Below are 12,695 nucleotides of genomic sequence, written 5' to 3'. Positions count from 1 at the left end.
ATTATAGACCTAATGCATTCCCAAGAAGCCGTCCAGATTCATTCTGTCCTAGGTACAAACGTCCTGGATCATTTGTGAGGGCAGACACAGACTCCTGCAGAAGGAAAACAGTAGGGTGTCCCTTCATGTGGTATCCGAGGTTTCTGCAGCATTCCCATAAGTGGTCATGTTAAAGAAGCTGTACCGGACCTATGACTGCACCCTGCTATGTCCCAGTTACAAGAGGAATGAGTCTGAGACACTATCAGTACTAACTAACCAGTTTTTATGTACAGATAAAAACACAAAACTTAGGGAAACCAAAATCATGAAAGAATTACCCGGATGATGTCTAGAATATAAAAGCAGCAAAGTCCTTTCCCTGCCTCAGAACCTTAGACTAATTATGCCAACTCTTAGTAGCAAGAATCCATACTAGGAGCCTCTCAGAGCGCAATGACAATGAAAAGGAGGAAAACACTCCAGAAGTTGGCAGAGAAGGATTTTGTGCCTTCCTTAAGGAGAAAATGATTATGTCATGAGTGAAATCCTATTTCCCTACCTGAGAATCCCATGTGCTGAAGAGTTTGGAGAGATTAGTGGGGAATCAGGAGATCAGGATTCTCCTCCCTGGGCAGGGCCTGGAGCCAGCAACTTAACTTTTTCAATGTCTCAATTGTCTGCATCTGCAAAGTGGGGATAGTAGTATTTACCACCTACCTGCCACAAAACAACGATAACAGGGCTAAGAAGGTCGTGTTTAAAGTGTTCACAGTCTGTCTGAAGAGAGCACTCAGATGGACAAATGACATAAACAAGGGCTTCTAACCCTCACTTTGCCAGGACCATGAAGTTCCTCCAGTCACTGCGAATCAAAAGCATCCTACAACTTAAGAGATAAATTCTAGGGCATGGCATTCAACACCAAGGCTAAGTCCCTGGCTACCCCCATTCAGCTAAGGGTCCCAAGTAGGCCAGGAATCCAGTTGTGTCTCACCCCAAGCCCTGTCTGCTATCCACCACACCACGATGATTTTACAACACAACAAGACTACTAAGCATTTTATAGTACGCAAATATCTATTTTAATATCCCTGTTTCAAATGTTCAGAACTACTAGGGAATGAACTTTTCCATGTTCAATCTCAAATAAAGACAATCTTCTTCTGTAATTAAGATATGCACATGTTAAACTAAGTATGCCCTTAAATAGTATGCCCTTAAATATTCTTGAATTTTATGTAAAAAAGCAAAATAAGTCTTCATCCTACTCTATAAATTTCACAAGAGTCTAAAGTTTAAAAAAAAGTACCTCTATTAAGCATCATGGAACATTTTATAAGAGTCAACCCTTGTTTCCTATATTGTAACATAGGGACAGTAAGTTATTTATTAGAGAGACTATTTGTTACAAAGTTCCTGTTTTTCTCATGTAAAGTTGAAATATAATAAAAATGAAAAATGTTAAATGAAAATGCAATACATAAGTTACTCTTAAAATCAAATTTGCAACTTAAACACTACTGGCTTTTACCCTGTACAGTTAAACACTGTGATTATGTACTAAATATTTTAGAATTAATTTGGTCACTTCACATTATATATTTCTAGCTCCACTTCGTCAGGGCATTTTTAATGTAAAACCTCAGTGATACGAAATTAATAATTTTAAAACTTAAAAAAATTTTTAAATTCATCAGATATTATCATGAATTACATATTTACCCAATATACATAGCAAGCTGAATAAAAATATAGAAAAGCAAGCCTCAGATCACAACTGGGTCTAATTTTATACCAAATAAATCATTCATTCAGTATAACAGAACTCTTCTAGGGAACCTCCATAGCAATTAATAATTGATCACATCTAGTAACAGAAGAATGTTTCTTTAGGAAATTTCGCTGATCATTCTGCTAGAGTGGAACTCTATAAGAATCACATATAAACGAAACCAAGAAATAAAGAAGTATCATAAAACTTTCTGCAAACAAAATTAAAAATACATTCTTGGCAGAGTTAATAGTTAATTTTTTATCACTAGTTTATCTGATATTACACCTTCTATTCCCAAATTATATTCCACATCACTGCACAAAATGTTAGTTTTGTTTAATATCTGTAATAATTACAAAAGCTGTCACTAGGTCATTGACACAATCCATTTGGTTTTCTCAGTTCAGCTAAATTGTATCTCAGTGTTTTACTACATCTTTTGGTGGGAGGCGACAAAAGAATGACAAAATGATCTTATGGTCAGAAGCATACAATTTTAATTTAATATATTTAATTATATTCCTATGCAATGAACAGACTTGGGAAAAATATACATATCACACGAGATTGAAAATAACAACAAAACCCAGACTCTAAGCTGGCACCTCCTGGCACACACAGAAGGTGGCACAGACCACCTGATTTGGCACATGACTCTCTCACTAACACTTGGCTGCTGAGGCTTCAGGATTTCTGCTGCACATCTCCATTACTGTCCACATTCACCAATCAGGGACCTGTGACCCTTTTTTCTGGCTTCTAATTATTTCATCCTATTCCAATGGATAACTCTCCCCTCAAACATTGCTTCCATGAAATTATAACAACTGTGACACTGATCTTGGTACAGCAGAACTAACTGAAAACAAAATAGATGTGCTCTGTGTATGTGTATGTCTCTCTCTGCTATGAACTCAGTTCTCATCACTTATGACAGCCCCCAAAATGAGATTAACTATACGTTAGCACACATGAAAAGGCAGGTTGCAGATATAGCGCTTGTTCCAGAATTGGTCATTTATGTGAAGTCAGATCATTGCCTGGTTAAAGAAAAGATCTAAGTAAATGCCAGATTAGGAAAAAGGAAGAAAAATACTATGATGTTGTGATGAAATGCAAAACCCAGTCTGCCCTCAAAGAGTTCACAGTCTAGTGAGGGAACACAACATGTAAACAACTATGTACAAATAAGAGAGGCAGGGAAAACTGAAGGCACTAACTATAAGGAAGACTGGAAAAGTTTTCCTGTAGAAGATGGGATTTTATCTGGTACTTGAAGGAAGCCAAGGACATGGCAATGAGGAGGAAGAGAATCCAGGCAAGGAGGACACCCAGAGAAAATGCCCAGAAGCCACTGATCCCTGGCTGTGGCTGTTGGGAAGAAGAAGCAAGCACACACCCAGTGAGTGTGGTACCAGTACTGTAGGGAGCAAGAACATATTTGGAACAGCGTGGCTAGAGGCCCTAACTGCGGCTTGGGGGAGGAGAGGAGTCCCTGAAGTTGAACCCATGGACAGAATTCAGAAAATAACAGTAAGGAGGACCTGAGGCCTAGGGCAACATTACCCATGACTCGAGATTAAAACCCAATTATAATAATAAGCTATTTAAAATAAAACAAAATAAAAATAAAAAGGAGTAAGCAAATGAAAAAGAATCCAACCATATATAGCTACTTTGGTGTAAAAGAATATTTGGATTCATATTCAGAAGGGAGACAGCAAGATTAAAAAAAAAGCCACTCCTACTCCAAAGAATAACATCATCTGGTCACAAGCCCAAAAAGAATTCTTGGAAGAACTTAAAAAGGAATTCAAAAATAAAATAAGAGAGAATGAGGAAAAATTAGGAGAAAAAAGTGATTCAAAAAATTATGAAAAGAAAGTTAACCAATTGGAAAAAGGGATACAAAATCTTAAGGAAGAAAATAATTCCTTGAAAACTAGACTTGGTCAAGAAGAATTGAATGACATTTTAAGACAATAAGAAATAATAATACTAGAAAAATAGAAGAGAATCTGAAAAACAACCAATCTGGAGAACAGATAGAAGAGAGAGAATATAAGAATTGTCAGGCTACCTGAAAATAATCTGGATACAGTATTACAAGAAATTAAGGAAAATTGCCCTGAAATTCTGGAACAACAGGGTAAAGTAGAAATTGAAAAAAAAATCTACCATTTACCACGTGAAAGAGATTGCAGGAGGAAAACTTACAGGAATGTCATAGTCAGGTTTCAAAAATCCCAGGTTAAGGAGAAAATATTGCAAGCAACAAGAAACAAAATTAATACTGCAGAAATATAGCCAGGATTTCACAAGACCTAGCAGCTTCTACTCTAAAACACCATAGGTCTTGGAACACTATATTTCAAATAGCAAAAGAGCTGGGGTTGCATCCAAGAACAACTTATCCAGCAAAGCTAAGTATAATCCTGTGTGAAAAAAAGAAATGGACAGTTGACGAACTGAAAGACTTTCAGGTATTTGTAACAAAAAGACCACAACTCAATGGAAAATTCAATATAAAAGATACAGAAGAAATACAAAGAATACATTAAAGATTAATTATAAGACACTCATTAAAGTCAAACTGTTTACTTATCATATACATATATATGTATGTATGTATGTATGTATGTATATGAAAGTGTTATGAGTATTCTTAAAACTATCATTAAGGTAGTTTGAAAAAAAAGATTGGGGCTGAGTTGTATATGATGGGGTGATCCTAAAAGACAAAATTGGGTAGGAAAAGGTAAAAGGGAGCAATTATATCATAAAAATGGCATGTGGAAGAAAGAATGACAGGGAAGAAGCAAGCAGGGGTGGATGGCTGGTAATGTTGGAACCTTCCCCTCATCTGGGTTGAAGAGGTAACAAAAGTGTATACATCTGGAAGGATGTAGAGGTCTTCTGAACATGTGGAGAGGTGAGAAAGCTGGGGGACAGGGTGGGGGAGGGGCTTTTATGGGGATCTGCAGATGGAATTTGGGAGGGACTTTTGGAGGGGTGTGTGGACTGGGATTAGGGGGGTGGGAAGAAGGGGTGGGGGACTCTTGGAGGGGTGGATGAAGTCAGTGGATGGGCGGAGAAGATGAGGTAACAGGAACAGGGTAAAAAGAGAAGATGAGAAAGAAAATATTGAGTAAACATAAGATGGAGGGAAATTCACAAATAGTAATTATAACTTTGAATGTGAATGTGATGTTTATAGTAGCTCTCCTTGTGGTGGCAAAGAACCACAAGGATGTCCATCGACTGGGGAATGGCTGTACATGTTGTGGTGTATGGTTGTGATGGAATACTACTGTGCTATAAGGATGAGCTCAATGATTTTAGAAAGGCATGGAAAGGCTTGCAAAAAATGGTGAAGAGAAAAGTGAGCAAAACCAAGAGAACATTGTATACAGTAAGAGCAATATTATTTTAAGGATGACTTTGAGTGAATAAGTCAGTTTGACTGTTATACAAATTAAAAATATAGGACATATGAAGAGAGACACTATCTGCATCCAGAGAAAGCACTGATAAATAGCTGTATAAATTAATTTTACATATATATATATACACCTATTTGTGTCTAATGGAGCAATCTCTTGGCTGGGATGGGTGGGAAGGGAGAAAAAAAAAGGAAGGAAAAGAAATTTGAATTATAAAGATATTTGAAAGAAATAGCAAGTTTTACATAATAGATTTGTGGTTTCATATGCAATTACTTTTTATTATATTGTTACAGAACTGCTTTTTTATCCCATAAATTAAAAATAAAATTATATTTTTTAAATGCCCAGGGTGGGGAGACAGAACAGCAAAGAGACCAGTGTCACTGAATACAAGAGAATGTGGAGCGCAGTAAGGAATAATAAGAGGCCAGGTGATCAAAGTAATTCAAGCCAAACAGGAGGCCATAGGGAGTCACTGGAAGGCTCAAAGGCTATGTTCGAAGAGGACAAACTCCCTTAGATCTCACCTAGATAAAAAGCATTGAATGTGGATTTGACAATATGGATCTGATGCCCTTCCTAGCTAAGCAGGAAGTTTTGTTCCCCACAATATAGATCATTAAATGATAAACAGAAATTCTTCAGTCCATCCTTCTGAAGGGACAATTGCATAATGAACCAACAGAGAATTAGAAGGTGATGGACATCTCCATCAGCGGATTCAGTGCCCACTCCAACGACAAGACAAATTCTTATAAACATGAAGCCCATTTCTGCAGGGGAGTTTTGTTTTTGCTGCCCATACAACTGCCTGAAAGTCTGTCTACATATGTGAATTACACAGATATATACAGAATGACTTTTATTAATTTATCAAAGGTATAAAAAGACTTCCTCCACTTCCAATACTTCAACAAGACAAATGTAGTGAAATCCAACACAAGCTGGGAGGCTCTATCTAATTGGTGAGAACCACCCTAGCCAACGTGCATAGGGTTCACCGTGAGAAGGTTGCCCAGTAGGTGATGAATCTGGCTGGTCAGATCAATTCAGGAAGTGATTTACAAAGGTGTGGACATACTGTTCTCTCCCTTGGTGGAGGGAGCACCTACACTAACAAAATCACACATCCTTTAAGTACTGAAGTATAAAAGCCCAAAGAGGTTAGACAAAAATTTTACTTGCATTTTCTTTCTTCTCCAAAGCAAAACAATGGACTGAATGTATCCAAATTAAAAACTTCAATGTTTTGGAATCCTGGGTTTTCAGCAGCTCAGCTTTCACTCACCAGCCACATGACCCTGAGTAAGTAATTCTCCTTCTCGACTGCCATGTCCACCTATGTAAAATCTGGGAAGAGGACTTCCAACATCCCTTTTCCCCTAATATTACAGGAATCCTATAGGAATTATCGAGTTAATATTAGCTTCAGGAAGAGAATTTAGCCACATTTTTATAGATTTTCTTCCTGAATAAATGAAACCATTATTTTCAGAAAGTATCAGTACCTTTTTAAACTCTGAAAACTTAGCTTGTATGCTTAAATCTGTCATCTTCAGAATTACAAATCTGAATTCATAAATTTATTTTTATTTAGGAAAATAGGAACAGAGACTTAAAGCTAGAAGGAAACTCAGAACTGGTCCAGTCCAAAAATTTTTAGATAAAGAATTGGAGGAACAGAGAGATAAAATGACTTGCCAGAGGTCGCATAGGGAGTAAGTAGAAGAGCTGAGATTTGAACCTGAAGCCTCTGGTCCAAATCTACTGACCTTTTCATTGCAACATGTTGCCCTTTTAAGGAAGTACAACAGATTTCCCCTGGATTTCATTTATTCATTCAAGAACTATTGAGTAATTAGTATATAGAAGGTACTCTGTCAGGGACACAAAGATCCACAAAAACCACAATGTGCTCTAGAGCAGAGAGAAGATCTGAGCACAAGCAAGCAGAATACAAGGCAAGCTAAGAATGAGATCAACAGAGCGGCAGATTATCCTAAGAAGTGAGAGATCATTTACTTGGAATCGTGGGACCAAAGGCCATAAAGGGCCCAACAGATCAGGCTTGCTCCACTTCTTAACTAATGAGTAGAATGAGGGATTATCTTGATTTCTGTGAAAAACCGGTAAGACAAAACAGTGTCTGGAAAAGTATGTACCAACTGTAGGAAGAAAAGTCAGTGTGCATTACCCAAAAAGGGTTGTGCATTGTCCTATCACACACCCACATAATCTAATCGATCATGGTTTTAGGGTTTAAAAACTATAGGAGGATTTCACAAGGACCCATTATTTATTAACCAATCAATCGATAAACATGTCTCAAGTACCTACTACATGCTTAATACCTATTATGAAAGCATTCCGGGCATAGGGGACAACTCAGACAAAATGCCTGGAGGTGAGAGATGAAGTGTCTTGTCTGCTGAACAACCAAGAGGTCAGTGTCACAGGATCTACCTGGAATGCTGTGGAGAGAATTTTGTATTTGATTCTGGAAGGTATAAGGAGGTACTGGAGTTTACTGAATGGGGGGAAGGAGGTCAAATATAGTCAGACCTTCACTCTTTATTGGCTGAATGGAGAACAGGCAGGCTACCACAACAGTCCAGGTGTCAGGGCCTGTGCCAGGGTAATGGCAGTGTTGGAGGATGGGAGAAGGCATGTTGGAGAGATGGTGTAAAAGTGAAGTTGACAGGCCTTGGGTTGGATGTGGGAGACAAGAGATAGAAAGGGGCAGAGGATGGCTGCTAGGTTTTGAGCCTGAGGAACTGGGAGGAAGGTGGTCCCTTCAACAATGATAGGGAAGGGAGGAGATGGGGAAGCTTTAGGAGAAAGATCATGAGTTCTGCTTTAAACATGCTGAGTTTCAGGTGTCTACTGGACATGCAGTTTGAGATGCTGGAGATGTGAGAGTGGAGGGTAGCAGAGAGGTTGGGGCAAGGTAGTTAGATCTGGGAATCATCAGCATAGAGAGAGTTATTAAATCCATGGGAGATGATGACATCATCAAGTCAAGTAATGTTGAAGAAGAAGAAGAAGAAAAGAGGGCCTGGGACAGAAGCCAATTAGAGTGAGATCTGGATGAGGCTCATGCAAAGGAGACTCAGAAGGGGCAGTGAGAGAGGTAGGACAAGAGCCAAGAGAGTCGTGCCCCAAAAACCGAGAGAGAAGAGAGGATCCACAGCGTCAAAGGCTTCAGGGAGGTCAAGGAAAATGAGGAATGAGTGAAGGCCACTGATAAATGGGGAGAGAGCAGTTTGGGTGGAATTCGAGAAACTGAGAAGAGAGTGAGAAGAGGAAAAGTAGAGGAGCCTCTTAAAGACGGCCTTTTCAAAAAATTTAGACAAAACAGACACAAGAGATAAAGGATGATAGATCAAATAAAAATACTGAAAGAACTGCTTACTATAAGAAAACATTTTAAGTTATCTAATAATTCATATAGGCAATTATAATTTAAATATGATATATAAAAATAAATTTAAAGTTTATTCCATACACTAAACTATATTTATGTTAAGCATGCACTCTATTTAATAAAGAAAATTATCTTCCAATTTCTAGAAACTCATTTTCAGAACACTTACCTCTCCATGGTTGAAAAAAAAGCACAATACTGTAACTAGGCCTCCTAGTCGACTCCCACTGTGAAAAGCAGATGAGTAGATATCAGTGTAATTCAAGCACAACATGAATTCAGATCAAATTTTATTACAATAAAATCTTGATATAACAAAAAGATTTCCTCATCTATTCAGAGCAGAATTTAATAAAGTATAACTTGAATTCAACAAAATAAATTGGTGGAATTCACAACAGAAACTTATCTGCAATTCATTTCCTCAAGAATATTACCCACTACTGTTTCATCTTTTTTGTAAAAAAAAAAAAAAAAAAGTTATTTTCCATATTAAAAAATGTACAGTGCTAAAAAGAAATCAAACAAATAAACAATACACCAACACGATTTGGAATCCTTTCAATACAAACACATTATCACTGATTATTTACTTTTAAAGAAAAACTGTTGAGTCCTTTAGCTTTCCTAGTGTTTAAGAAATCATGGGGGAAAAAAATAAAACCACAGGGCTAAGAAATTGCAAAGCAGGAACCTAATCTTTGGCCCTCTCAGTGAACTCAAAGAAGCTCCATTCTTTAGTCTTGCCCTCAAGAGCACATCCTCTCCTCTTCATATTTACAACATCCAGCTTCTTTCCAGGCCTGAAAAGTGAAGGGGGAGGGAGGGTAATCCTATTTCACTCCCAGCTGGATGAGCACATGCAGGTTAGAATCACTGGAGAGCTCCTGGTCCAGGACTTCACAAAGTTGCTCAATACCACCTAACCTGTGGGGTTCCCAAAGGTGAAATACATGATGAGCTTTTGACTGACAGGAAAAACCACCTTGAAAGGTTCTCTGATGCACGTACCCTACAGTGGTCTTCTCCCTGGAGTTAGAATCTTCCCCTGCCACTGAACACAGACATGGCTTTTATAAATGACGATGGGCTGGGGAGGGGGACCATATAGGCTTTTAGGGAGTTATGTGCAGCATTATGAGCCTTTTTACTCAGCTCAAAGAAATTCTTGTTATGATTAAAATGATTTTGAAATATATTTTGTTATACTTGACACTTACTAAAAGTGAGAGTCTCCATTTCTGAAAAAGGCAACGTCTATAAAACTGCTCCACAATATGAACACCAACTGTCAGAAAAAAATATATTTCTTGACTTACGCTATTTTTTTAAGCTTCAAGGTTTGAACATACTAACCATCTGCCCTAAGAGAAGTTGGCTTTTGTTTACTGCATCTATTCACGTGACCTCAGTTAAAACCTGCATGTGCTCATTCATTCATATGGTTTCAACTATGAAGTCTATGCTAATACCAAATCTAAATCTGCAAAGTATAAACTTAGAAAATCACTAAGACTCCTTCCAGATTTGTCACATGTCCAGAGGAGGAGCTATCTTTGCCCTCTTTTGTATGGCCAGCACTTAGCACAGTATCTGGTGCCTAGTCAGCACATAATAAATGTATACTGATCAACAAAAAAACCATGAAGGAATGACAAACATCTGGGCTCATCTGCCATCACTCTGGCATGTGTATCAATCTTGGAAAGCCTGGAGCAGTTCGTGGCTAACGTCATTCCACCGGCATTTCTTAAACACCCGCTGTGTTGATGATCCATCGAGTAGTAAAAAGCTCTACTTCTTCACCTCTACTACTACTTCACTTCAGCTTGACTGCGAGAAGGCAGATGATCTCCAGAACCAAAAGATGACCAAATGTGTCAAAGGCTTCTTTGTTCATCAGACAGCATGTGCATGGCCCAGCTGATTAAAAAAAAAACTGTAAAGAGGCCCAGGAAGCAAGGACAGCTGCAGCTTCTGAGGATGTTGTTCCTTTCCCATCTTTAAGATACCCTGTTCCTTTGTAAGCCACAAATTGTCTTTAATTGACTACTTTCTTTGCTCGTGTGAATGCATAAAACATCCCCGTGCAAAATTTACTGTTTTGGAGAGAGAACTCTAAATTTCAGGCTGCTTGATTCTCTCTCTCTCACCTATGCACAAGGAAAGGTTGGTTCTTAAACCTAATTCTTTGTTACTGGATTATTTCTTATTGCTGGGATGGGTACAAAAAGGCCAAAACAAACCAGCCTCTGTCTTCAAAGAACTTAAAGCACGTTAGTGTGGGGAAGAGATATGGATCTACCCCAAGAGGGCAGAACACATGTGACAAAATGATGACGGCTAAAGAAGGAACAGGAATATTGGTGGCATCCAGAAAGGGTGAACAGAAGAGGCAGGAGCCAAGATGAGAACCCGAAGGACAAGAAAGGTTGTGAGACAAGGAAGTAAAGGCCAAGTGCATCCCATGTGGGGGATGGTCTGTGTGAATGCAGGGAAAGGGGAGAGGGTATACCAACTGAGAAAGTGACTAGCATCCCAATTTGGTGGGAAAATGGACTTCATGAAGGAGAGTAAAAGGAGATGGGAGATGGAAGCCTTAAGTGCCAGGTTAAGGAATTTGCTTTTTTTTAAATCTCAGAGGCAACAGGAAACAATGGGGGGACTAACGTTATCAAGGCAAAGGTAGTTCAAACCAAAGCTGTCAGAAGATTCTTATAGGACTGCTCTATGCAAAGAAGCAATGTACTTTCAGACAGTCTGCTTGACAAAGAATCCATGATTTGCTTCTTCATCTGTGAATTGAGGGGGTTAAATTAACTGGCCTCTAAGGTCCCTTTGACTCCACATCTATGGATCTATGATCCTATGTAATTGCAAAAACTAGAAGCACTTTAAATATCCAACAATAAGGGAGTGGTTAAATCAAGTGGAGTCCATTACTCTAATGGAATACTTTAATGCAATTAAGATGGACATGATGCAAGGAAATCTGAAAAGATCTCTATGAAATAATTTGGAATAAAAACCACAGAATCAGAGGAATGGAGTACGCAGTAAGTAATATCACGTAAGAATGAATGGACATGATGAAAAGATCCAGATGGGGTCTTAGAGAGACTGAGAAAATATTACACTGCTTTAATTAATTTTATTAAACTAGATTAAAATAATTGCTGAACAAGTGGAACTTTGTGCTCATGTTAAATTTCCAATAAAAATATTTAATTTAAAAATAATCAGCAGTGCAAACAAAGTGTTATCTGTCAAAGCACATTTATGACTTTGGCTGAAGGGGCTGCTGAGGCAGTGTTTGGGTCTATCAAACAAATGTTTCTAACAGAAAAGAAATAAGGTCAGTGGGACCCTGATTTCTTTGCATCTTTGAGTCTACTGTAACTATAAAGATCAGGTTTACTGTACCTGTCTTTTGCAAAAGCCCACCTGTTTTCTTCCCCTTTCGATATATCTACATATTATTCTCATAAATATTTTAGAGATAGTCAAGTGGCCCCATGGTCAGAAGTTAGTGATTTTCTCTTGTTTGCCTTTTTTGAAAATAATAAGGCCCATGACATTTTCCAAGCAACTGATATCTCCTCCCTCTTTGAGATACCATAAGAGCAAGCTGCTCAAAGCTCTTAAGATTACATAAATTTTCATGTAAGCCATTGATAAAAATGATGAGAAAAAGACCAAGCACAGACCCCTGGGGGCTCCAATGGACACCTCCCATGATGACAGGCATTGAGCCCTTCATGATTACCTTTTGGGGGGGGGGAGTTGAAGCAATTGGGGTTAAGTGACTTGCCCAGGGTCACACAGCTAGTAAGAGTCAAGTGTCTGGTCTGAGGCCAGATTTGAACTCAGGTCCTCCTGGCTCCAGGACGGGTGCTCTTTCCACTGTACCACCTGGCTGCCCCGCAGGATTACTTTTTGAATCCATCCCGCCAACCAGTTCTGTGTTCACCTCCTTGTGTTATCATCTAATTCATTGCTTTCTCCATAAACAAAGTATGAGATGCTTTCACAAAAGCCTTTCAAACACTTGAAATGCCCAGTCATGCAC

The 12,695-nt window shown here is 38.4% G+C and overlaps 1 protein-coding gene across 1 annotated transcript in view; it reads right to left on the bottom strand.

The window, feature by feature from the left end:
- DPY19L1 (dpy-19 like C-mannosyltransferase 1) overlaps positions 1-12,695 on the bottom strand; it is a 122,498-nt gene that overhangs the window by 61,866 nt on the left and 47,937 nt on the right. The window contains exon 7 of the mRNA XM_036738268.1: positions 8,796-8,853. Coding sequence (XP_036594163.1) covers positions 8,796-8,853 — 58 coding nt within the window. The remainder of the gene's footprint in view (positions 1-8,795; positions 8,854-12,695) is intronic.

The sequence above is a fragment of the Trichosurus vulpecula genome, chromosome 9, assembly GCF_011100635.1.
Source record: "Trichosurus vulpecula isolate mTriVul1 chromosome 9, mTriVul1.pri, whole genome shotgun sequence".
Classification (NCBI taxonomy): Eukaryota; Metazoa; Chordata; class Mammalia; order Diprotodontia; family Phalangeridae; genus Trichosurus; species Trichosurus vulpecula.
This window is presented reverse-complemented; position numbering and strand designations above follow the sequence as displayed.